This window comes from Acanthochromis polyacanthus, chromosome 7 (assembly GCF_021347895.1).
Source record: "Acanthochromis polyacanthus isolate Apoly-LR-REF ecotype Palm Island chromosome 7, KAUST_Apoly_ChrSc, whole genome shotgun sequence".
Taxonomy (NCBI): Eukaryota; Metazoa; Chordata; class Actinopteri; family Pomacentridae; genus Acanthochromis; species Acanthochromis polyacanthus.
The window spans coordinates 36,540,075-36,564,580 of NC_067119.1; the positions used below are offsets into that span (position 1 = coordinate 36,540,075).

A 24,506-nucleotide genomic window follows, 5' to 3' on the forward strand; every position below is an offset into this window, starting at 1 on the left:
CCGATTCGTGGATTATATACCGACTTCAAGACATATTTTGGACAAAATAGTTTACTGGCTTGTGTCATCTGGATGTCCAAGGTTGGATTATGGCCGTTTTTTGTGGAATCTTTTTTTGTGTGTGTAATAATGAACCCGGAAATGTCAGTCGTGCTGTGTACGTTGAAGCCGTGTACAGAGAAAGGATGGATGGATATTCATTGTTTGTCGGACAAATGTGTTTATATTATCCGCTGTGGTAATCACATCTGAAAGTGATTTATACCGGCGGATTCGTGAGAATCTAAGCTTTCCATCGGCGTATAATGTTTATATATTCGCGTTTGCAGTCTTCGGACATTCTTTAAATTCCTATGCAAATTAGTAAGTGTACCGCCGGCGGTACACTGAAGTTTAACGGGTTAAAAGTGCTCGAGTTTGCGCTGCAAACTCCCAGCGCAAACTATATACTCCCAGTCCCGCTTGACTTCTCGCTCAGCTTTTGCCTCCAGCATAAGCCCCGGCCACAAAAAACGTCACAATGTTTGTAAACAAATAAAGGGTCTATTGTCCCCATCAGACGCCATGGTCTCTCCGACGGGCAGCTTCACTCTTCAGCCCAATGACACGGTCAGGTATAACGCTGTGCGGACGCGTTCATATGATTGGCTGAACAGTACACCCACCCCCACGTGGGGTGAGTTTTTGTGATTGGCTGAAAGGAGGGAGACATCTGATTGGCTACAGAAACTTCCGTGTTGAAAAAAATGCATTTGTGGATCGAGCTGACGGCAGAGCAGTCTCAAAAAAGATTCACACACAAAAGCAGTTTGTGAATGCAGAAATACATTTGTGAACTTTCTTAATTTATTTGTGGATTGCAGTTTACATTTGTGAACCCCAGTTCACATGTGTGAATTCTTCTGTGTGCATTTGTGGATTGCAGTTTACGTGTGAATTCTTCTGTGTGCATTTGTGGATTGCAGTTTACATTTGTGAATTCTTCTGTGTGCATTTGTGAATTATGAGACTGTTCTAACTCCATAGTGAACAGCATCATGCCGCGTCTATCACATGAACAACGTCTCCGGGCACTGGGTATGGTGGAGGCCGCTTTGAGCTACAGTGATGTAGCCAGGCGTATGGGCTGTTCCCAACCCACAATCAGAAGCCTGGTCCAAAGCATGCGCCGACGGATTGCTGCCTGCATCGAAGCAAATGGAGGCCATACTCGGTATTGACTGTTGTGACTTTGTGTTTGGCAGGTGCCGTTTTCTTTTGTGAAATTCTTTATTTTGAAATCATTCTTGAAACTTTAGATTTTTGTTTCTGTATGCCAATATGCTAAACAAATGATTCATATGAAGAAAATCCAGTTTCGGGCTTCAAAATAAAAATTATGTTGAAAAATATGGTCTCAAAGTTTTTAATGACTGTCAGTGTACATCAGGATTAATTCCTTGTGTTTCCCTGGTCAGTCATACACTTGAGAATAATAGCACAACTACTTAAGAGTTGTTCCTGTGTCAGCGAATGGGTAAGTCAAATAAGTTACTTGATAAAAGTTTTATTTTCCTCTCTTAGCTAAGTGGGCCACTTAAAACAGTCTGAAATGTAATCCTGAAAAGTTTGTTCAAATATGGGTTAAAACCGAAGAACATGTTTGATTCAGTCCATTGGCCCCTTGAAGTTAACGCTTGGGTCAAACTGAGGCACATAGCTTCATTTACTAGAATGAAACTATATTCGAACACCAAAAAATTATAACTGAATAAAAAACAAAAACCTTTAATTACAAAAAAGAAGGATTTATATAAGGTACCACATTGCAAATTGCTGCACGTTTACAGATACAGGAAAACAAAGACAATTTTTGAAATAAACCATCCTGTAATAAGCTTCAACAAAAAGGAGTAGTTACCTCTGACTAATGTTAGTATGGTGTGTAAAGAGAAACTTTCAAGTGATTTGGATTATGTTTCAAAGTCCATTAAGTGTGACGAGTACAACCCCCCCCCCCCAGGTGAATAGGTGAATTGAGACTCTTAATCTATTAAATATTTTCACAAGTCAGTGGACTTTCTGCAAACACTCTTCACTAAATAGTTTTTCTTGTATGAGTCAAGCTTCTGATCATCTTGATATTGCACACTTCAATTTATTGTGCCATTCTTCCAAAGTCTCTGTTCACCAAAACCAAAACTGTGCTTGCGCTAGCCATTCGCCACTTCGCCATAGGCGAAGCCATTTTTAGCATGTTTAGCCACGGTGGCGAAGCTAATTTTGCCTAATAAATGTGAAAAAAGGGTTAACTTACAACTTTTTCGTAATTTGCCGAGCGATAATCAAAGAAAATAACAAACAGCGTCTCCTTTACTGAAGAGCGCTACCGAGTATAACCGGAATGACCCGAATGCTTCCAATCATTAATAGATGCACACTGTCACGTGTCTCGTCTCAGCCAATCAGAAAAAAGGATTCGGACTACAGCTCTCGCTCTCTGCACCTAGCTTACTCCATTTCCACCAACACTCCTCCCCCTCCTCCACTCCTCGTGCATCCCAACTTGTTAACTCATGCGTTTTTTTCTTCCTGTATCATTGCTATTCAGGGCTTCAGCTGCTATTTGCCTGGCAATTAATTGGTCATTTCATTGTTTTTGAATCTGTCCATTACTTTCTCAATTGAGTGATTAATTAATTGTTCTATAAACTGTCAGAAAAAGGTGAAAAATATATTGTATCAGTATTTCCCAAAGCCCAAGATGATGTCCTCAACTGTATTGTCTTTTGTCCACAACTTCGCGCGCCGCAGTACAGATACTGAAAGTGTGGCTAAATGTGGCAAAAACAAAATTCTAGCACTTTAGACACAGTGGCTAGAGACTAATTTTGCCTAGTGCAAGCACAGCAAAAGATGATATTTTCCCATCTATGACTAATGGTATGTTACCATAAAGTTGCTTTTTCGTCCAGGCTTTGAGATGTTTGTGTAACATTTATGCTTCCACCCCAACACAATACAGGCACAAAACAGAATCAGCAACAGCAGTTTTGCTTACGGTATTCATAGAAGTTCTAATCAAGACTGTCTCCATCTGTGGAATACACAGAGAAGCAGGGATAATGACTGTAAAAAAAACAACAACAAACAAACAAAAAAAAACCATGAAGTGCCATGTGTTAATAAACAACAAAATTTTATGGAGAGTGAAATGTCAAAGATACTACAAAAACTTGTTCACATGAATGAAAAACATATCCATAGATAAGATACCACTAAAGGCAAGTAAAGTTTTTCCTTTCTTCTTTCAATTTGGTAAACTACTATCACTGCCTTAACATATCATTTTGTAAATGCCAACACTCCTTGGCATAATGTTTGAATAAAAAAGATAGACTGACCAAGAAATATAATACATTAGCTTTACTTTTACATCAACATCTGCACTTTTGGTACAGATGCTGACAGTATTGTTACTATGTGTCTATATTTCAATTCACTTAGACAGTTCAAGCCCAGAAAAGCAGACTGTAGGTCCCTGAGATCAAACTTCCAGTAGCTGGGAGTCCACATAAACAACAATCAATCAAGATGATGTAGTTATGATACAGTAGCTGCTCTGTTTCCAATCTGTATGTTGCTGCCTGCCATCAACTGCAAGTAAGTGGGCTTGAGTGTTGGAGTTAACATTGACAAATCTTCATGTTATGTCTGTTCATCCCAGACAGCAACACATAGCATCATCGACATACAGCAAAATCCAAAAATAGCAGAGGTCACAATTCAGAAGAATTAAAGGACTTATAAAGGATAACTGAAGGGGAGAACAAGAGACTTAATGCACGATGGACTTGCCTTAAGTTTAACACGAACATAGATACAAGCAAACACTGTAATTTATAGCTTTTTTTGAAATGCTCCTTTAAACTGCTTTATACTTGGCAAGTTGATAAAGATTTTTATTTTTCACAAATATGGCAGTTCAATATCTGGCTAAATTTTATGAGAGCAAGATGAGGAGATGAATATCACTGTGATGGCCATAGAGCTGAAGTCACGACATGGTTAGTCTAGTTTCGTCTAAGGACAGGTAATAGGGAAACAGCCTCAGAGATAGTACAGTAATTACCGAGCTTTAGAGGTATTTGTAGGTGCATTTCTGAAATTTTGATTCATACAGGCAAACCATTTCCGCTCTTAATGCTGAGCTACCCTTGTAATTTATCCTATCTGATTTGGATAACTTTTGATGCAAAGGTTGAATTGCTCTAATGTTTGTAATAGACCACTTTGTTTTTGTTCTAACTGGATTAACATTTTGTTGTGTTTAAATGTGCAGTATAAATAAACTGACATGATGAAGTTAGGTTTACAACATCTGGGCACTTTGACTGTGCCTTAATCACTCCCTAGATATTAACTGTCTGCCATTTAATTTGAATATGGTAATGCATACACTGTGTAGCTTCCTTAAGACAAAATGAAAACAATTAGTGTCCATGGTATTCATCAACCCCCAATACAATGCTCCATATTTCACATGTGACACACTGCTGCATGACTCAACAGCTGACAGAGATAATGCTAACAATCATCAACATGTTGACTTGCCATAGCAGGTAAAGCAAAGCAGAGGTGAAACTGATTTTATTAGCAATGACTGGGTTCCATCCAGTGTCCCAGTCAGCCAGTACCATGGCAAAGAAACAAGTTCACCTACATGGAATGCGGGCCATCACTTACACCTGTGCTTTTCCTGCAATAAAAAAATTTACGTTTTCTGTGTAAAAAGTGCACCGAGTTCACTATTTGATGTCCATTATAAATGGAGTAATGAATGAACAACAAGCTGATTTTGGACACAGCCCTGAGATTGATATTCATTTGATCATCTCACTCTCTACAGAAATGCAAATTAGTGTATATACTTTAAATTTGAATGACTCCTTTAAGTGTATTTCTCCGGAAGAACAAGAATTGTGATTGTAATTAACATAAGACAACAGATTGATCATATATAAGGGAAATATTTGGGTGGTAGAGTGGTACAGAACATATGGAATCACACTACACTTTTTAACCAAACTCTAAATTATTATTGCTCTGATTAAATCACAATGAAACAAAGGAACATTTTACATTGGTATGACATAAAAGCTGCCCTGTAACAAAAACCGACCCCATCAAAGTGGAGACTATCTGGTGAACCAACAAATCATCTGAATTAATGACCTTAATCCATATTTCTATTGGTATGAATGAAAAGTCAAACAGGCAGACACACAGCAAGCAGTTACAGTAAACAGCCAGAAACAGTTCTGTCCATGGTGTGTAGGGAGGTCTGATACCACCAAAGTGAAGAGTCTGTCCAAAGGTCTTTCTTAGAAGTGTTTCCTATGTCCAATCGTTTATCCATTTGAGATAATGTTACATGAAAATTTTGAACTCTTGCTATGAAAAGTCCAAGCTCTTTTTTCATTCATTCTGACTCTGTTCCATCCTAATGAAGCACAAAGTTCATGTCCACCAGGCCACAACAGACTCGTGTCAGATTCACTCGTATGTGCAAGCAAACAATACGGTATGAATCAGGAGTTGGATGTTTTGAATATTTCCATTGTTGAATGAATGCTAAAAAAGCATCACAGGCATTTTTCTTTCTGATAGGAAGACGTTTGCAGAGCTGAGGGTGAGGTGTTATTAAAATAAATCTACTTGTATAAAGGATAACCACAAGACTAGCTGGCTAGCAAGTCATCAAAAAAAATGGTAGGATGAAATAAAAAGAAACTATTAAAAAAGTTCCCTAAGCAATACCTTTTTGACATGAACACTGAAATAAATGACTGATGTGAAAGGGTTCCAATTTTCATTGATTCCAATCAAGAGTATGCTGCTGGTCACCCTCACAATGGCACATAGGCTAACCAAAGCGAAACACTACTGTTCAGTTTTATGATGTAATGAGACTAAAGTTATAAAAGCAAACAAGAAAATTCCTGAAATGCCAAGGGCAGAAGAACTAGCAATACACTGACTCTTTGTTAAATCTTCAGTTAGTGTTGTCCTTTATCATCCTACCATAGGAGATGGGAAGGAAACCACATTTGAATTTTAAAAAATCCAAGGGCAAAAAAACCTGCCTGGATACAGTTTTAAACAAAAATGTTCAGGTCATCAAAATGCTCATGTATATCAATTTGGGTGCTTCTGTGTAGACCTCAACATTTTATGTACATATAGATCACACTAAAAAGCCACAAAAACAGGCCTGAAAAGGTCCAGTGAGATGTAGCTCAGTCAAGCGAAATGATATCTGATATGCTGCTGTCAGTCCCTCCTCTGGCACTCCCCCTTCCTCCTGTGATGACCTGGGCCTCGTGGATGGAGCTGGCAGCATGTGTGCTGGTGTCATAGTGGCTGCTCGAGGAGGATACCATAGCTGAGCTGGTGCTGGCTGCAGGTTGCATGCTGTTTGTCAGGTTATCCAAAAACATCTGAGGCCGGTAATGCTGAAGGAGGAAAACACATTGGTCAGAATAAGCATCATTCTTATCAAAATGTCAGAACCTTGTAGTGTGAAATGCTACAACATAATGTGTCTTAATCAATATGTGGTAATTCTCCTGGTAGTGCAACTCACTTTCGACAGTTGCCCTTCTAACATGTCTCCGTTCTGCAGGAACTGAATAAGGCTTATGCATAGTTTATGCTATGCTTTGTAATCCCCCTTTATCTGTTGCTACACATTCAAAAAATAATGTGTGCATTAATTTTGGTCAGGAATGCCATTGAAATTTACTAGCATTGCTGTTGATTAATTAAGACACTCTTACTAAAAACTAATTACAATATGATAAGCCTTTATTAATCCCACAGTGGGCAAATGTTATATTGCACTAGTTACACAAATTAACATGGTTAATTGCTTTACACAGTTACTTACTGGTTTGAAGCTTTTAACATAAGAAAAATAGAAGCTTACAGAAAAAAAATGTCTAATTTTCTTTGAGTCTTGTCATTTTCTTGTACTTTTCTGTAGTTTGTAAGGTGACATTAAAGAGTTTCAGACAACACAATGTATTTACATAGGTCTCTCAAACTTTTGTTTTAGTGATTTATACATACATACACACATATATACCGTATATATACACTACCAGACAGAAGTTTGGACACGCCCCTAATTTTCCCATATTTTTGTCAAAACAGCCCAATTAAGAGCTAACTTTAGTAATTTGTTATTTCTAATTATTGCAAGAACATGAGTATGCTTTGAACAAAATTTAATCAAGTATGGCACTGAAGCAGGGATATTTCTAAGCATTTTGTTTGGTTAAAACACTTAAAATATCTTTACAAAGGGTTGCATGTCCCCTGTAATAACTGTACCGTCCCAATAGAATGTTTTTCACACCTTGATTCACAGTTCTTTACTCTGTTCACAAATATTTTGTGTTCCCTTTTGGAGTTGATATAAAAGACTGACAATTTCTGGAAAGAAGAATGTCTTTAGCTAATTTGAAAATTATCTAAATCTGAAGTAGCACAAAAATGGCCAGAAAACCTCAGTTAAGCAAAGAAAAAAGGATCTTTCTGCATGGAGTTTGCATGTTCTCCCTGTACATGTGTGGGTTTTCTGCGGGCACTCCGGCTTCCTCCCACAGTCCAAAAATATGCTGAGGTTAACTGATTACTCTAAATTGCCCATAGGTGTGAATGTGAGAGTGATTGTCTGTCTGTATATGTAGACCTGCGACAGACTGGCGGCCTGTCCAGGGTGTCCCCTGCCTTCGCCCGAGTCAGCTGGGATAGACTCCAGCACCCCCCCGCAACCCTAGTGAGAATAAAGCGGTGTATAGAGAATGGATGGAAAATCCGTTACAGTGGTGGAATGGTAATGAGGTGAAATATCCCCTTTTGTCAAAGTTAGCAAAGTCCTACATCTGTATACCAAGCACTACTACACCAGCAGAGTGGCTGTTTTCTGCAGCAGGGCATATAGCCTCTAAAAAGAGAGCTGGCCTTAGCCCAGAGCATTCATTAGAAAAATGTTTACATTGTTTGTAAAATGCACCAAGAAAGGAGGGGGAAGCTAAGGATTATGACTTGGCCAGCTCAATCCCCTGACCTTAACCCTATCGAACTTGTATGGGATGAACTGGACAGAAACGTCAAGAACAAGCAACCCACAAGTGCTGCAAACCTTTGTGAGATGTTGGCATAAGCATGGGAGGAAATTTCAAGTGATTAACTCATGTCACTGATTGCAAGAATGCCTCGAATTTGTCAAGCAGTTATCAAAGCTAAAGGAGGCTATTTTGATGAGTCACAGATTTAGACAGTTTATCAGTATTGTATGCTAAATGCTTCAATTTTGTTTTCAGTGTTATATCTATAATTGTACTGTGATTACAAATGAAACATGGCTAAATTACACTCATAATTTAGGTAATATGAACCAATCACAGAAAAATTAGGGGTGAGTCCAAACTTTTGCCTGGTAGTGTGTGTGTATATATACGGTATATATATTTTTCCTTTCTTTTTTTAAAACTTACTCAGGTAGCGACCAAACAAAAGATAGGGTAATGTTGCTACCTAAACCTTCTAGTAATGCTTATATCAATAAATGCTTAGAAATATCCCTACTTCAGTGCCATACTTGATTAAATTTTGTTCATAGCATACTCATGCTCTTGCAATAATTACAAATAGCAAATTGCTAAAGTTAGCTCTTAATTGGGCTGTTTTGACAAAAATACGGGAAAATTAGGGGCGAGTCCAAATTTTTGCCTGGTAGTGTATGTTTTGTGGCTCTGGAGAAGGCCTACGACTGTGTTCACCGAGGGCTCTGTGGGAGGTGCTGCGGGAGTATGTGGAACCAGACTCGCAAATACTTCAACCAAAGGGAGAGCTGTGTCAGACACATTGTCTGTGGGTGTTGGATTCTGTCAGGGCTGCCCTTTGTGTTTGATCCTGCTTGTGATGTTCATAGACAGGATCTCAAGGTGCAGTCAGGGTGAGGTGGGTGTCTGGTTTGGGGACCTCAGGCCTCTCCTTTTTGCAGATGATGTGGTTCTGTTTGCTTTATCAGACCGTGACCTTCTGGATACACTGGAGCAGTTTACAGCCAAGTGTGATGTGGCTGGGATGCAGGTCAGTACCTTAAAGTCCAAGGCCAAGGTTCTCTGCTGGAAACTGTTGGATTGCTCCCTCCAGGATGAGGTGGAAGTTGAATCCCCAATCGAAGAAGTTTAAGTATCTCGGGATCTTGTTCAGGAGTGATGGAAAGAAAATGGAGCAGGTGAAGGACAGGCCGGCTGGTGTGGCGGCAGCAGTAATGCGGATGTTGTACCGGACCATCGTCGTGAAGCATGTACTGAATGGCAAGGCAAACTGGGAACTGAGTGGCAAGGCGAAGCTCTTGATGTGCCAGTACATCGACATTCCAACTCTAACCTACGGTCATTAGCACTGGGTAGTGACCGAAAGAACAAGACGGCAGGAACAAGCGGCTGAAATAAGCTTCCTCTGCAGGGTGGCTGAGCTCAGCCTCAGAGACAAGGTGAGAAGCTGGGATATCAGAGGGAGCTCCTGGCTCATTTGTGTCAAAAGGAGCCAGTTCAAGTGGTTTAAACATCTGATTCAGATACCTCTAGGGAGGCCTCTGGTTTTCCAAGCATGTCCACCTAGGAGCAGACCTCGGGGCAGACCCAGAACCCGGTGGACGGATTATGTATCTAGTTTAGCCTGCGAACGCCTTGGGATCCCCCAGGAAGAACTGGAAAGCGGTGCTGGGGAAGGGACATTTGGAATGACCTGTTTCATCTGCTGTCTCCACAACCCAGTCCCAGACATGTGGAAGAAAACGGACGGACGATCATTTTGAAATAAATTGCCTCCCCTTTATTTTTTGTGTTTTATCAGTCCACTCACCTAAAAGATGTTTTAGGAAGTCAAGTATTTTTGAAGACAAAGCACATAATCCCTGTTGCTCAGGAGAGCTTCACTTGTGCCACATTTGTCATCAGTATATACATTCATTAGACACCAATTTCAGCAGACTATTTTAAGTTGCTGTTATAATGATGTGGAAAACATGCAGTGAAGCTTCTGTTTGTGTGAAACCACCACAAACATACCTGAGGATCTGCTTGAATTAAGGAAAACAAATCCAGACCTATGGGTAAGAGACAGAACAGAAAGATTATTAACAGTACCAACTTGTGGATATTGCTTACAGTCCTGTTATTTAGCTGACTTACTCTGCATATCTGTAGGGATGGTAGCTAGGGTGGATGGATGGAAGGGGACTGCATAGTCAGCAAGGGCAGAGGTCAGATAGGATGGGTCCAAGGTTTGGACGTTTGGCACGCGCACAGTGGGCTGGTAGGTCAACACCCTGAGAGAACACAGCAAACTGATGACATGCTTCCTGTACAAACATTACCTGGTGTCTTATATTAAAAAGCTCTAACATAATTGTGAGCTCCAGATGTCATATATCCAGAAAACAGCAAAGATAAACAACTTAAAAAAAACATGGTGTTTAGCATTATCAAAGATGGCACTGAATGGAAAAAGTAATTAAAACTGCTGACAGCAACTGTGTATCCTCGAGAGTAATGTGACAAATATACTTCCAGTCAATAGTTTGGACATTTTCTCATTCAAATGAATGAAAAAGTGCGTCCAAACTTTCGACTAGTAGTGTACATGAAGATGAGATTCAAAAATGAATTTATACGCCATCTTCAGGGACTTTTCAGGGACGATACAACACCGATCACTGGTAATTAGCATGTGGTAGCTGGGAACTTGCAATTCACAATTCAGATTCTTCATTAATAACGATTACAGCAACTGAATACAACTGAAGTACTGTTAGATTGATTCATTGCATTTGAACAGTCTGCCTCCTCTCCTCCTGTAGTTCATGTCTACTCTTCTTCTCCATTTTCTTAATCTTTGACTGTTCTATCACTTTTGTTTCATACTAAGGGCTGTATCTGTTTTGGATACTATTTTGAATGTTGAAAGATATGAAACAAGAATGTCATTAAGCTGTGTATATGCAAAGCTGATTTAACTGTAAACAAGTAAAAAACACAAGGATTTGAATTATCCACTCACATCTACCCCACCCAAAAGAAAAAGAGAGTAATTTGATATTATAAAAACAACTGGAGAAAAAGCAAGGAAAAAATAAGAACAAATACATAACTAACATGAGTATACACTTATACAATAAGTAAGTAAAAAGCAATAATGCAAAAAAAGGGATAGAGGAGGATGCATCATATTTAAAACTATTGAACTTGTGGTACATTTCAGCAGGACACAAATTAATAAACAACCATTCTCAGAATGCTGTATCCACTTTGCAGTTCTTGACATATGTGATAAACGGATGCCAGGCCTTAATACATTTATATTCATATGTCTGTGACTATAAGAAACTGGAGATGGGAAAATATGACATACAATATCAGTAGCTCTGTCAATCCAAGCATGTCCATTATAATGTTCAATCTGTGATGATCAGCTGCTGGATTTATCAAACTGCAATCTGAACACAAATGTTTCTCTCTCCTCAGCGGATGGTTGTATCCCTGTGGTGTAAAACTGCACTGCAGAATGAGGAGAGTTAAAAATCCTACTCTCACCACTAAAGATGATGCAAGGCTTGGCTGGGCAGAGGAACCTGTATTTTACCTCTGCCTTGAAAAGCACAGCTTTCACCTATGCTGTCCTGCACCGTCTAAATCTGCACTGTAATTGGGGAAAATGAAAATCTGGTGGCCATTGTAGGTCAACTTTCCACTTTGTTGTGAAAGTTTCAGCATTTCCTATTTTACTTGAAGGGGAACTTTGCAAAGAAAGGGGCATAGGTGTTCTCCCTCTTTTGGCTTGGGAGTTTGCACACAATGAGAACGGTCAAATAGCTGGGATTTCTACAGCCTGGTCCACTGAACAATTCCGGAAGCATACTATACACAAAAGTAGTTGGCATGCCTTGCTCAGCGCCTTCTGGTATGCTAACAATGTGCAGGTTGTAATTCAACATTGTCATGAGCTAGCTGCTTGCCTCAAGCTTCCTGAGAATCTGTCTGGGCTCCTGGAGAGCTAGCCTTCTTCATGAGTAATGAGTTGTGGTGGGTGTACTGCTGTGATTGCCAGCTGAATTTGTGCTTTGAGCATGGAGACTTCATCCTGAATTACATCTATTACAATTTTGCATGTATTCCAGCATGTAGTGATGCACATCAGCTTCATCAGTCATCCCAATTACATAGGTCTGCCTATGGTTGTAACAACAAAACAGAGAGGCCTGCTCACCCCTTTGCATGCATCTCCTCATTCTTGGAAATGTAAACACATTGTTTCTTCAATGGAGGGTCTGTGTCCTCTTCATCATCATCATCAGAGGAGGAGCTTTCCAGAGTCAAATCAATCACATCAGCTTTCTTGGTGGAACTGGGCTCAGTAGAATGGGGGACCACTGAAGCCTGACGCAAAGGAGCTGAGGCTAAAAGATAAAGGTTAAAGCATAACATTTGACCTATTATCAAACAATCCCACGAAAATGTGATGCGTCAATGTGGTGGTCTGTCCTTCATTGCTTTCTGACTTCCCTCCCATTCCTGTTGCACTAAGCCACATATCTACTAAAGACAAAAATCTTGAAAAAAAACAAATGTAAAATTTTTGGAAAAGGTTTAGTCCTTTTCTAAAATAGCTCACAATATAATGTTAAACATTACTCTCCGGGCGGCCAGAGAAGTTAAGCTTTCTTCATGAGTGGTGAGTTGTTTTGTGTGCACTGTGGTAATTGCCAGCTGAATTTCTGCCTTGAACATGGACACTTAGTCCTAAGTTATATCCATTACAGTTTTGCATATGTCTTCCACCATGTAATGGTGCATATCAGCTTCATCAGAGTTGCTGGTGAAGCTAGCAATTGCTTTGTTTGACTTTGGGGGCATAACAGCGGCAAAAACCATCCACAACGACAAAGAACTTAAATATTAAATTTGGTCAAGTATAAGTGGGGTTGAGTTAAAAGTGTTGAATTATACCCCCAGCAGTCCACCATAGGCAGCCTAGACTTAAAGTTTTTTGTTGTGTTTTTTTCCCCCAGACACTATTTTGGGGAAATTTGTGGCTGCCTCCTAACTGAGACTCTCGCTGCTGACATAGCCTTAGCCACTGTAACAGATACCAATTTCCTGATTTGTGGCAATGGTCATGCTTCCAGTTCAGCTTTTGTCAGTTGTATATCTGCTAGATATTAGCACCTGTCAGTTAAAACAGATTTCTCAAGTTAATCTAACTTGATGTTACAGGTACCCTGGACAACATTAGCTTCAAGGCAAATTCTACTGTGGCACCATTCACTGAGGTATACTTAATAGGTTTTGGGCAACAGTACAAATATATGCCACATAGAACAATGACACATCAGGCGCAATATAGATAAGATCAATTCCAACCTATCCATGAATAAAGATGATGTACTTACTCTCAATTTTTGGAAGTGACTGAGAGGGAACCTTGACAGCATCTTTCTTTGGTCTCATGGGGCACCAGGTTCCATCCTCTTGGAACTTTATTTCATCCACATCTGAGCAGTCATTCAGGATCTCCAAGAACAAACTGAATCGAGAGTTAAACACGTACAACATCAATACACATTAACTGTACCCCAACTAGTCACAAAAGCGGATTGTTGGTTGTATTCTCTGATATAGCAATCTGTTTTTTGGTCCTGAATTTCACGTGATCCCAGTCAACAAAAGGTTTAAGTTCTTATCAGAAATTAAATTGGACCCATTTTGTAAGTTACATACTTATAAGTTACATATAATGGATATCGTCAATGCTCAAATGTTGATTAGATATATGGTATGGCTCTGTTGGAGTTGTTGGGATTTTAAAAACACACTTTGGTGTGTACAGAGATGTCAAAGTGTGATGGTCTGGTGCTTGTAGAGAGGACACAAACCTTACAAAAGCCAACTCACTTATTTAATTAGTGTTAATTAGTGACAGCTGATGTGATGACATGAATGTGTTGCAAACTGATAGAGAGAACATGTAGCAGATTAGTCAAGGCTGGAGCACAGTGCATTTTTGCAATCCAGATGTCACAACACAGAAAATCAAGGTGCAACCACATCACTTTTAACATTCACGCCTTCATTCAATATGCAGTGAAATGCAGGCAGCATAGAGCATAGCTGTTATTAAAAACATGGATGCTCCAACAGTAAGCATAACGCAGTGACATATGTAAAAGAAAGAGTTTTTGTTGGTTATATTTTAGCCAATACCAGTCCATTAAATTACACCCCAGTGCCTGGATTACAGGATCAGTTTGGCTAATATCTAGTAAAACACATTAAACAAATTAAGTGGAGTCCCCAAATGCACCGAGAAACTTGTTGTATTTAAATGTTGGGACATAGTGCAGAAAATACATAGATTATTCATTTACTATATTCTGTCAAAGGAAGAATTGAGAAAGTGGCTCCACACTATCTGTGCAGTCTACTAAAATCTGACTGTCTATGCCTCAGCGGCAGCAACTGTTAGTTCATATTTTTAATATATTTTAATATGGCAGTAGTGGTTTAACTAACCCGTCAATGATGAGACTTTCATATGCAGCCTTCTTGTCACATACAGGGCAGATCCAGGTTGGTTTCTTCTCATTCATCTGCAGGTAGAGGGCAGCATCAAAACACTGCAGATGAGAGCACGTCACCGCCCTGCATGGCACTGTCAGTCGCATCTTACCCAGCTGGAGGACAAATTATGACTTACGTTAGTCAAAATAAATGGGGAACAGTTTGCAATGATCCACAAACTACCATTTACTTACAGATGAAAGTTTCAAGTGAGTTGTAAGTTTTTTGATCTCGTTGTGAAATCCTGATCACTTTTATCACTACTGTGATAAAACTGAGGTCATCTTGAGGGTGGCTCTAAAGGTTTGCTTCTGTTGGTTCTGTGGTTCTCAATGTAAGCAAGACCACCTGCGGGCCCCAATCCGTTCCTGGGTTACTTAAGAGGTGGCTAGGTGTCTGCAGTCTAATCATTCTCTCTGCTTCTCTACGCAGGTACCACACACCCAGTTCTGGTTATGGTGTTTTAGTTTACCTCTTTAGGAGTTGATTTACATTTACAACACCTGCACAGACATAATTCAAGCATGCATCACACACACACACACACACACACACACACACACACACACACACACACACACACACACACACACACACACACACACACACACACACACACACACACACACACACACACACACACACACACACACACACACACACACACACACACACACACACACACACACACACACACCACTGACTCTCATAACACCATAATATTTTAGCTCTAATTTGAGTTATTTTAAAAAAAATAAATTTTAGCTGTTATACTTGGTGTGTCCTCTTGTGGTCATTTTGAGCCAGGTCATAACAGTATTTACAATATTCAATATTCAGACATTCTTTCAGTCAAATTTCAGGCTTTTTGTCTGAGAAGTGAGGGAGCATGTGTGACCATCAGCCTGTAGGCTGACACCATTTCATGAAAATTTGCTGAATTTTCCCAATACAAGTGACATAACTTCGAGTGTGAGCGCTAAAACCCAGTACTAAATGGACCATGGTGTGAAATATTTAAGACCAGAGGATCGGTGAGCTTAAACATTACACATGTGCATACACAATGCTGACAATGCTTATTATAACACATCTTTAGCATGTGTGAAGAGGAACATCAATTAATGACACAAACAAAATTTGTTGGACAGTGTAGCTTGTAGTTTATCTTTTCATATCTCAAGGTATGTTATATGAAATAAATTATATGAACATGGGTCCATGAACAAAAGTAATGAGTAAACAGCTGGCTGAATGATCAGCACATCATCTAAAGTGTTGTTTAGTTTCAGAGCACTCTAAATAAGTAATTTGGGAGCCGTAGACAAATTCAGTCTTGCTTTACTGTCATCCTTTTTCTACCTGAATGTTGGTGCTGGCGGCAACAGAAGTAGTCAAACTATTTTGTCAAGTAATACTATTTAATACTACACAGTAAAAATACTGTGCATTCGGTATTTTTTACATAAAACTAAAGGTTGAAAGAGAGGAATTTAACGAAGTGAGAATATAAAGCAATGTTATTTTTCTGAATAAATTTTGTTTATTTCTCTTAAAAAATAACAAAAAAAGACACAATAACAGTACTGTGAAAGTATGTGATTGATAAGCAGTATCGGTAAGACTAGTAGTACCTTAATGATACCCAAATGAGCGCCAAGGCATTCTAAAGGTAAAAAGATTAGTCAAGCAAGTCCAGTTTTAGCGCAATTTAACACCAAGGTGTGTTTTCCTAAACACCTAACAAGGTGTGTTGGCGACCCTAAGGTGTAGTTTTAAAAGAGAAACACAGCAGAAAGTAATGTATACCTCTATCTGAACCCTCCCCTGATCTGATCCATGGACACAACATACACAACATCAAAATTTTGAGCAAATATTTACGCAATCCGAATGATTTGAAATTTGCTATAATCACAAACATATTTTACACAGATGCTTAATTTACCGGGCACATAAGTGACACTCGAAGACTTGTTGTGGCAATCTCACTGTCTGGATCTGCTGTCAGCTTCTCTTTAACTGGAACAAAAAGGGCAGAGGAAGAGTACAAAATAATGAAAAAGAATAATTTAAAGGAATAAAAAAAACACCAAAGTCAAATATGAAAGCAAACTCTAGTCCTCTAGGAACCTAACCAACAGATCACATCAGCGCTGGTCCACTCCACACTGCCGTTACACAAACCTGTGTTGACGATACAGTTCCTAGAATGCATTTCCATCTCATCTGAAGACACTAGCCCAACTGACAAACTGAAACAAAGCAAAACCTAAAAATATATCTATGGCTTTGTGTTTACCTAGTTTTAATTAGTTTACTAGCGTCAGACCTATTTATTGCTTTTATTATGTCTGTTTGACCATTACTATATATTTTTACTCTACTTTATTCTCTTATATTAATGAAAACCACTCTGACGTGCAGTTGCTGTATGAAAGGTACTCATATAATAAATATGTTAAGAAAAATAAAAAAAATCGGGGAGTATGGTAGTGGGTCACAATTACACTTATAAGAACTTAATTTTGTACTATGGAACAGTGTCAGATTACTTGTGTAACCCAATTCCAGCATTACAAAGCAGGATCTGGATATAACAAGGTAATTTCAAGCATAGTCCTAGATCTCAGGTAGAAGACTGTGATTCATTTCTTAGCAGCGTACATCGCCATGGAAACTTATGCTGCATGCCGAACCTGCTCTGGAGCAGGTTTTGTTTGGGATAACATAACAAATCAGCATATTCAAAAGCACCACCAGTTCAACCTGTTCTTTTTGAAAAGGGCAAGAGTTTTTAGAGCTGAAAGCAATTTCAAAGCCATTTCATAATCTCTGTCCACTAATATAATCCTAAAACCAAAGCTGAATAAAGAATTTAAGGACTTGTTGACTTTTAAAAATGTGCAGTCACACTACTTATCATTTCAAACAATGTTTTTGTACTTTATTTGCTGTTTAAAGGCGTACACTGAATTTTCCTGTAAGACAGGCTACTGACATTTCTGAGTAACCTAGTTACATGTGTTCATGTAAACATGATGGGTGTTTTTCAGGTCAGGTAAAACTTTTGGATTTTGGATTTTTGGAGACCTCTCGTCAAGTGTGAGTACCTTAAGGAAAAGCTGCTGATGTAAAACTAAAATGAAACTCTGAAATGCTGACATAGTGGTCTGATATTAAAGTTACTTAGTGCTCTGGAGTGGTCTGGGTTTCTGATGCCCTTCATTCTCAGCCTCTGCAACAGCAGTGGTGACGTCAGTTGCCTCACCAGGTACACAGACATAGAATAGGTCTGAAAAACAATAACAAATAGAGAGCCTAAATAGAAAACTCAGTGCTACTATCCCCAAGTATGAGGTACACATTAAGCACCAAAAAAATAAGCAGAAAAGCAAAATGCTTAAGGAACTCACTTTTCCAATTTCAGGTGCCCATGTCACTGAAATCTGATTGGGCACTGCAGATGAGAGTCTGACTAAGGAAGTAATGTTTAGTGGTTTTCCAGGTCTCTTCTGTTCCACACCGTTTTTTGGTGGTGGAGCATAACCCTACAAGAATAAAATACAGAGTAATTAGCTTTACAGTTGAATATTCAGTTGAATTGGTTTTGACTGTTTTGAAGTAAAACAAACACTTACTGGCAAAGGGAAAAGTTTTCCATTGACTTTGACACATAGACTGTTTGGATAATTATCCTCTTGAGGACAGCTTGTCTCTGACAAGCAGAACCTGTCAAGACAAAGAAAGATTGAAGAGCCTCAAAACCAAGTACTATGCAGACTTTTTCACTGTCTTACATGGTAATTTCATATTCTCTCATGTATAAACAGAATGTATCACATTTTAGATATCCATACCATATTTGCTTTGTGGCACAGTACATTATCCTGCTGAAAGAGGTCACAGCCATCAGGGAATAACATTTCCATGAAAGTGTGTACATATGGTCTACAACGATGCTTCAGTAAGTGGTATGTGCCAAAGTCACATCTACGGGGATGGCAGGACCCAAGGTTTCCCAGCAGAACATTGCCCAAAGCATCACACTGCCTCCACTGGGTTGCCTTCTTCCTATAGTGCATCCTGGTGCCATGTGTTCCTCAGGGAAGCAACGTACACGCACCTGGTCTTTCACATGATGTAAAAAACATGATTCATCAGAACAGGCTACCTTCTTCTATTGCTCCATGGTCTGGCTCTGATATGTTCACGTCTACTGTTGGCATTTTTGGCCGTGCACACGGGTCAGCATGGGCACCATGACTGGTCTGCAGCTATGCAACTCCAAAGTTATTAACAAACTGTGATGCATTGTGTATTCTGACACCTTTCTATCAGAACCAGCATAAACTTCTTCAGCAATTTGAGCAACAGTAGCTGGTCTGTTGGATTGGACCACACGGGCCAGCCTTCCCTCCCATGCACATCTGTGAGCCTTGGCTGCCCATGACCCTGTCACAGGTTCACCACTGTTTCTTCCTTGGACCACTTCTAATAGATACTGACCAATGCAGACTGGGAACACCCCGCAAGAGCTGCAGATTTGGAGATGCTCTGATCCAGTCTTATAGCCATCACAATTTGGCTCTTGTCAGACTTGCTCAAATTCTTACACTTGTCCATTTTTCCTGCTTGTAACACATCAACTTTGAGGACAGAATGTTCATTTACTGTCTAACAAAAAAACTCCCAACAACACTAGGCTCAGGGAGTGTGGTCATCTGCTTGAGCCAGTATGTGTAAATGTGTGTGCTAGAGAAGTTGTCATGTTAATTAAGATGTTCTTGGAGTTATCTAGAATGTATTTTTTAATCTAGTTTACATGATTTTAAGTATGTTTTGATTTAAATTATTTTTCTCTCTCAATACTTTAAAATTCAGATCTGTTAATTAGGGGATTTTCATGACCCATCATGTACAGGTTAGAAAACACTCACCTCAGTTGAATTTGAACCATATAGTCCCTTCTGCCACCTGGTAGAAAGTCCCTGTAACAAACAAGACAAAGCAAATTTTAACAGGCATGTTTTTACCATAACTTTGAAAGAGCTAATATATTAACAAACAGACCTACCTGGATATGCATACTTCTCGAACTTGTTGTGGTGTCAAAGCAAAGATAAAATATTTTTCTTGGTGGTACCTCTGTGCAGTACTCACTCCTGAAAACATAAATGATGGCTGATAGTTATAAAGTGACCCTCCTTAGTGCCATGATTAAAAGCACACTCACTCTGGACATGTTCGCTACAAAATATTACTAGTTTGGTTTAAACCTCGATAATGGAGTCATGGTTTGTTATATTTTCAACACAGCATGGAAGACACTTAAATGCTGGACTATTCAATAACAAAAAAATAATACCACAAATGTCATTAATGCACCGTTTGAAATTATTAATGTGCTTTTTCAAATTACCCTATAAAACAAATACAACATAGTCAACTGGGTCAATTATGCCAATTTCCAGCTAAATGTATATTTGTATTATGGAACTCCACTAGAATAGCATGATTTGCATGATGCACATGTAAAGCTACATGAAGCCTCTCCTTTCATCCTGTCTGAGATAACCCATTTAAATTTTTATAAGGCCCTCTTCCCTTCATGCCCACCTCTATTTTGTATGTTCTTCACTATCTACTGGGCTTTGCTATTCATTAAACAGCCAGAAGTTCCACCTGACGACCCCCAGAACAGATCATGGAGAACGACATGGGCCATTCTATCGTTGTCTCCCATGGCTGGCAATATGATGGGTAAGGCAAACTCACAGCTGGCAGTAGTGCTAAGCCTGATACAATTTTAAGTATCCTAATTTTCAAAGTGCAATTAATTTAGGTTTTGGCTAGCAGTCACAAGATGTTAGAATAAATTGTCATGTGTGATCAAACATCACATCACAGGTACGTACAGTCATCACACACAAATGCGTCACTGGGATACCAGTATTTATCATGTATATGGAGGTATGAATATGATGATTTCTCCATGCTCCATGCACCCACCATGCTCCATATATACTTCAAACCCGCATAAGCCTCACAACGAGAATACCAGTGTGAAAGAAAGCACTATCTTTGATCATGTCTACATAAACCATATTGAAACTGTCACTGCACAAAACTGATGTTTTGAAAACAAGATGTTTTGTGCTTTGGTGAACAGACAATGAGCTCTGGTCAAACACAAAGGCCAATGAAAATGTGTAATGTGAGTAACACTTTGTACTAGATCATTAAAATCACAGTGTATGCAAAATTGTCAAGCAAGTCCTACTACTATGCTATATATAAACACAACAGGATACAACGAAACTCTTAGCTTTACATCCATATTGGCTATTTATGTGGATTTATACTGTATTATTTTCAGTTGTGCTGTGTCATAACAGCCTACAGGGCTCATATCAAGTGAGAACATTTCGTCTGAAGTTTTTATCTGCACTGTAGACAAAAGCTACTATGGATAGCTGACACAAATGCTGGGTCAGCTGTGCAGTACTGTTTACAAAGCTAACACTGACATTACTTGGGAATGATAGGAGAGAAAACGGTTACGTTATTAAAGTGTTATGTGATAGGCATCCATCGACATGTTTTTTCCAGGGCTGATGTCGATATCAATTATTGATGATCGAGAAAGGCTGATAACCATTATTTGGACCCAATATACAATGAAATTTCTTTATTAACAGCATGTGAAAATGTAGAATCTGTCATTTATGACTAAGTTATTTTAGGATTACTGTTACTAAATTTAAATACATATTCATTCAATATTATACATTAACAGCAAGTGATAGCAGGAAACCTGTCAATCACAACTAGTTTTCATTACTATTAATGATTACTGAAACTGAACATGTACAATAGAATCGGGCATGATAAATCTTGAGTGACATGTGACGCTTACAGACTCTCCTGTTTACTGAGATTAAGATCAACAGCAGTTTGTCTCCTGCAGTTCTGTCACCTTTATTGCCCACTGAGGTCCAGATCTTAAAACATTATTATTTTTGTTTCTGCACAATGGCCTGTGGCTGATGTGAGACAAATGCTTAGTTTTCAAGCATTTCCATAATGAGTGTGAATATGAGTAACTCATGAATTACATCTGGGCTTCACACACACACAACTGCAACTTGAAAGTCAATATGAACGCTCCGGTCCAATACGACATAAACATGGCATTTTCCTTACAGACAAATCTTTGCTCACTGTCTGAACATTAAAAGTATTTGAGTAAGGTCCTTGGATATAATTTGAAAAGCATTGTGTTGAAACTCTCTATTTATACTGAAAGACAAGACATTTTTGGCAATGTTTCAGAAAGTCTAATAATCATTTTCATCAAACAAAAAGAAAAAGAAAACATCACAGACCTAAACTTGAAGGCTTAATTAGAACGTCCAGGACATCATAGAAGGGCAGGGGTTTCATCTGTACATCTGGGTGGACAGGGGGGATGAGAGGGGCTGGCTGCTGGAGGCTCATTCTGGCTTCGGTGTGGTGCCACACAACGGTTTCCTCAGTCAGTAAGCTGAAGTCTTTGTTACAGGACTGACTTCTGTTAATAGAGATGACAGTGTTCACTGCAACCAACAAACAACAACAACAGTGACTTTCTGGTGGCAATACCATGGTGGTGATCTTGGAGAAACTCTGGTCATACAGTTTCTTGATAATGACTTGTACTGCTGAACTGTAGCTACTTTTCAGCATACAAATGCCACAGGAGAAGTTCAGTAAGACCGCTTTTTTGTGCCAAAAAAAGCCCAGTAATACCTAAAACTTTCAAAATCCCTCAACGTGACACTATGCCCTCGAATACAACAGAAAAGACAAGACCACAAAAACATGATCCCAGGGCTACTCAAATAGGAACACCTAGCCTAGTGCAAGGCAAAATGAAAACAGATGTAAACAACGTAGCCAGCAATACACACACACACGATATGTGTGGGAAGTGGGCATCTCGCGGTTCAGTATGTATCAACATGTCATAACCTGAGGTACAGTTAAGGACCCTGGCACACTGCACACACAAACGCACACTGTGGCATACTATTTAGAAAAAGCAATAGTAAAGTTGTATTTGTGTTCATTTTATTATTATTGTATTGTGCCTAAATATCTAGACAAATTTTACTTTGATGCTTTGACATTTCTGCTTGTTGGAACTGAACTGCACTAAGATGAATTCATTACAAACAGTAAATGTGGCTCTTGCAATAAACAAGTTATTTACGGAGCTGCAAATATTCAACAGCTTTGCGTTTTGTTGCGTTTGTTCCATTATAAAATGTTATTTAGACATTATAAACACTAAGTTGTTAAATACTCCAAAAACTAAGTGCAGCTTCAATAAATTGAGATTTTCCCAATCGCGTTAACTTTAGGCTAGTCGTTTTTTTTGTTTGTTTTTTTTTTTTACACAGAAACAGTCAATATTACGTTAAGGCTACTTATCAGATGTGAATACACACGTACTTACAAAATGAGAATTTAAAACATTAGACGCGTTTACAACAACGGATAGCGTGATATGCTCTCAGCGAGTTATTGCGAGATAACAAGGAACCTATTGGCAACTGGCTAGTCATAAACAGTTAGCATTAAGGCTAAATACTGAAACGTAAATTATGTGATTTGGCAATGCAGATTCTTGACTAACAGTGTCCTCCCGGTGTATCTGCTCAGGGCGCAACTTATCCACAAGTACATTCGTTGAAAATTATTGTTAAATGTTGTAATGTCAACAGAAGTAAGTCACAATCAGTGTTTTTCTTGTCGCCTACCCGAAACTCCCCATTCTCCGCCATCTTGTTGTTCCGGTCACGCTGCACAGTCCAACTACTTCCAGGTGACGCCGCAGCCGTACAGTGGCTTATCTGGAGCCGCGCATTTCTACAAGTGTCTTTGCTGGGTTTCTACTCGATAAGACTACTTTGTAGCAAATTTATGAAGAGAGAACAATCATACTTTGCACGTTTACTTTAAGTTTTACGGTATGAAGATAGAAACAGGCACAATTTTTCCAGGGTTGGCCATTGGCAGCATCTGAGGCAAACCATGTTGTTCAAACTGCACACAAGTAGTTTATTTAATTTATTTATTTACTCAGAGACAAGGGGCTGCACACTGGAGTAGTGGGCCACTGTGCGTGCCTTACTGCAAGGAGTTTGCATGTTCTCCCTGTACATGCGTGGGTTTTCTCTGGGCGCTCCGGCTTCCTCCCACAGTCCAAAAATATGCTGAGGTTAATTGATCACTCTAAATTGCCCATAGGTCATTCCATCTCAAGTCAACAAATGGCTCCAGCAGCACCATTTCTGATTTGCATTATATTCAGTTTCAGTGTGCCATTAGGTCCTAAAAGAAGATAGCAAACAGGTTTTTGGTCATATGTGTACACATTTTGCTTTTACACCCAATTATAAGGGGGTAGGTTTCGGCCTAAATCTGATAGCCGTCATTCAGATACATATTTCAGAGGTCCATAATTCTTGAAATGTGCAAGCTAGAAGCATGGAATTCACAGGAACATTTCATTTTTCACTGCTAGTTGCAAAACAATCATGTTTTTAGCCCTAGTCTGAGTGTGAAAAATTTTATGGAGGGTGGAATTCCTGAAAAAAAAAAACGAAAATCTTAATTTCGCCCATGTTTGAAAGGCCTCTGTATGCCATTTTAATCTAAAAAAAAATATTAAAACAGCATTTCTTTCTTTAGTATGGGTCTTTACTGACATGCTCAAACCACTGTTGAAGTACTCAGCTGTTTAGTGTGGCTGCAGGACCTATTTTAATTAGGGGCAAATCTGAA

The 24,506-nt window shown here is 39.0% G+C and overlaps 1 protein-coding gene across 4 annotated transcripts; it reads right to left on the minus strand.

Annotated features, from left to right (window-relative positions):
* Nucleotides 1-1,751: 1,751 nt before the first annotated feature.
* pias2 (protein inhibitor of activated STAT, 2) lies at nucleotides 1,752-23,583 on the minus strand. 4 transcript variants are annotated; one of them, XM_022208732.2, is made up of 14 exons: nucleotides 23,480-23,583; nucleotides 22,064-22,248; nucleotides 19,753-19,840; nucleotides 19,616-19,666; nucleotides 18,317-18,407; nucleotides 18,092-18,226; nucleotides 17,865-17,970; nucleotides 16,624-16,697; nucleotides 14,628-14,704; nucleotides 13,508-13,641; nucleotides 12,325-12,514; nucleotides 10,251-10,387; nucleotides 10,128-10,165; nucleotides 1,752-6,494 (listed from the first exon to the last, which is right to left on the minus strand). In XM_022208732.2, exons 1-14 carry the CDS (start codon nucleotides 23,491-23,493, stop codon nucleotides 6,279-6,281), a joined length of 1,536 nt encoding a protein of 511 aa, XP_022064424.1. In that variant the 5' UTR covers nucleotides 23,494-23,583; the 3' UTR covers nucleotides 1,752-6,278. The 4 variants fall into 4 exon arrangements, with proteins under 4 accessions (XP_022064424.1, XP_022064423.1, XP_051806662.1 ...); XM_022208731.2 differs by having other exon boundaries at nucleotides 14,628-14,788; XM_051950702.1 differs by having other exon boundaries at nucleotides 14,628-14,788; nucleotides 22,064-22,273; nucleotides 23,480-23,523.
* Nucleotides 23,584-24,506: the final 923 nt, after the last annotated feature.